Raw genomic sequence first — 2,204 nt, 5'->3', positions numbered from 1 at the left:
GGGGCACCGTGACCTTTAGCTCTAATATCGGCGTTGGTTCGAACGGCTCACTCGCCAATGGTTCCGGTGGTGGAACAAGTCTTCTCGGATAAGGACTTTAAACCGTAGGCCCAGTGTACGCATTTGGCTTGTGTGCACTTTAAAGAACCCAATATATCATTCGAGAAGAGTAGGGGGTTACCCCGGTGTACTGGTCCATTAAGTCCCCTGATGTTAAATGGATATGCCACGTAGGACAGTGATTAAGTTCACTTATTGGCATATCCTTGGCCCTCGTGCCTAAAGAAATGAAATGAAATGAACCTGGAATGCAGCATTTGCAAAGATAACAATATATTTTATACCACTATTACTACTACTACCTAGCAACAAACCTAACCTAACATACACAAAAACAACAGGAAGTCAAATTAAAGTATAGGCCTACCTGGGGATGGTCTTTGAAGGCTTTGCAATGGGTGTTTACCCTGAACCGCTGATCTCAATGAGTCGGGCATCGGCTGATTCCGGGCTAAGTATCCGTAAGCCTGTATCTGAGCTTCGAGCTGCTGCAGCTGATGAGGCAAGAACAACTGTCTTGATGGTGGGGGTTGCAGATGGCCACCATATCCTGTCAAAAGATAATAGTAATAACAAATGAATTGACTTGATTCCTCCTTTTCCTATATTAACAAGCGCTTCTTCACGCTGCGGTAGACATGTTCGATCAATAACAAACGTTGCTGAGCAGCGAAGCGTAACCAACAGAAATAACATAGCGTTTCGTTTCGGCCATACTTTCGGAGGTCATGTTTAATATTCAAAAATGCATAAATCCTTAACGGAGGGTCGTATCAAAATAATTTTTTCCCTTAAAATGTTCACAAAGGACATATCTAGGTACTGTATGAATAAAAAAAAATATTAAAAATTTGTTTAGTCTGTCAAAACGATTTTGTATAGTTTGTTGCTATTCAAGTTTTGACAGACTAAACAAATTTTTAATTTTTTTGGTATTCATACAGCACTTTGCGAACATTTTAAATTAAAAAATATGTCAATACGACCCTCCGTTATGGAATTATGATTCTTTAAGTAACATGGCCTCTGAAAATATTGCCAGCACGCTATAAGATTATTTGGTCGAACAGTGAAATATGGCAATGTGTGTGTGTTAACGCTACACAAAATCGGTCTTCCATTTTCAAGTTAAGTTTTGACAGACTAAACAAATTTTCATTTTTTTTTTGTTATTCACACAGAATGTAGATATATTCTTTGTACGAAAGCCCATTAGTGCCAATAAAGTATATGTTCATTAATCCGTAATAACGAATTACGGTACTAATTCGTAATTACGGATTACTACTCCGTAATAACGAATTAGTTAATTCGTTATTACGGATTACTAATTCGTAATAACGAATTATTAATCCGTAATTACGAATGAACTAATTCGTTATTACGAATTAGTAATCCGTAAATACGGATTACTATTTCGTTATTACGGATTATATTCAGCTGAGAATCGCGACCTCGTTGAACACTAGCCTGGGTGCAGTAGGAAATTAGCGAGGAAAAAAAAGTAAAGGACAATTTATTTTTGTTTTTTTCTGAATCAATATATCATATAGTGTCTCAGAAAAAAAAAATCCCCATTCTTAGAGCTTGGGCAATTTTTTTTTTACAGCACTTTGAAATTTTGACATAAAATATCCTTTTCTGGATTAATTAAGATGGAGGTAGGGGAAATAAATGTATGCTTTTAGTCACTTTTAAATATACTATGTATATCAAAAGTAACAAGAACTTGGCTTAATAGTTACTCTTCAATCTCGTTAAAAAATTTAATCGGAATAATGACGTTATCACAAAAAATTTCAAAATGGTGGCCATTTTGGCTGTAAAAACTTTTTTTTAAATGTAAAATCAATTTATTGTTAACAGAGCAATTTCATACAACGATAAAATAAAACACACACACACCCACCCACACACACACACACCCACACACACACACACATGAAGCGAAGTAGACTTTTAGAACACAATTTATTTCAACATGAATTTTTCAACCTGTCCTCGGGTCATCTTCAGCATGACTGATTTATAAACACTATGTTATTATGTCAACCTCTACATAATGTTCATAAATCAGTCTTGAAGATGAGAGGTTAAAATATTCATGTGGAATTAAATTGCATTCTAAAAGCCTAATCAGTTTC

The 2,204-nt window shown here is 35.4% G+C and overlaps 1 protein-coding gene across 1 annotated transcript in view; it reads right to left on the bottom strand.

Moving 5' to 3' along the window:
• Positions 1-319: 319 nt before the first annotated feature.
• LOC117106488 overlaps positions 320-2,204 on the bottom strand; it is a 10,612-nt gene continuing 8,727 nt past the window's right edge. The window contains exon 9 of the mRNA XM_033247850.1: positions 320-610. Within this exon, the coding sequence (XP_033103741.1) occupies positions 411-610 (200 nt within the window). The 3' untranslated portion in view covers positions 320-410. The remainder of the gene's footprint in view (positions 611-2,204) is intronic.

This window comes from Anneissia japonica, unplaced genomic scaffold (genome assembly GCF_011630105.1).
Source record: "Anneissia japonica isolate Jap-2015-1 unplaced genomic scaffold, ASM1163010v1 scaffold368_len332514_cov184, whole genome shotgun sequence".
NCBI classification, from domain to species: Eukaryota; Metazoa; Echinodermata; class Crinoidea; order Comatulida; family Comatulidae; genus Anneissia; species Anneissia japonica.
The sequence above is the reverse complement of the archived record's forward strand: the minus strand, read 5'-3'. Positions and strand labels throughout refer to the sequence as shown.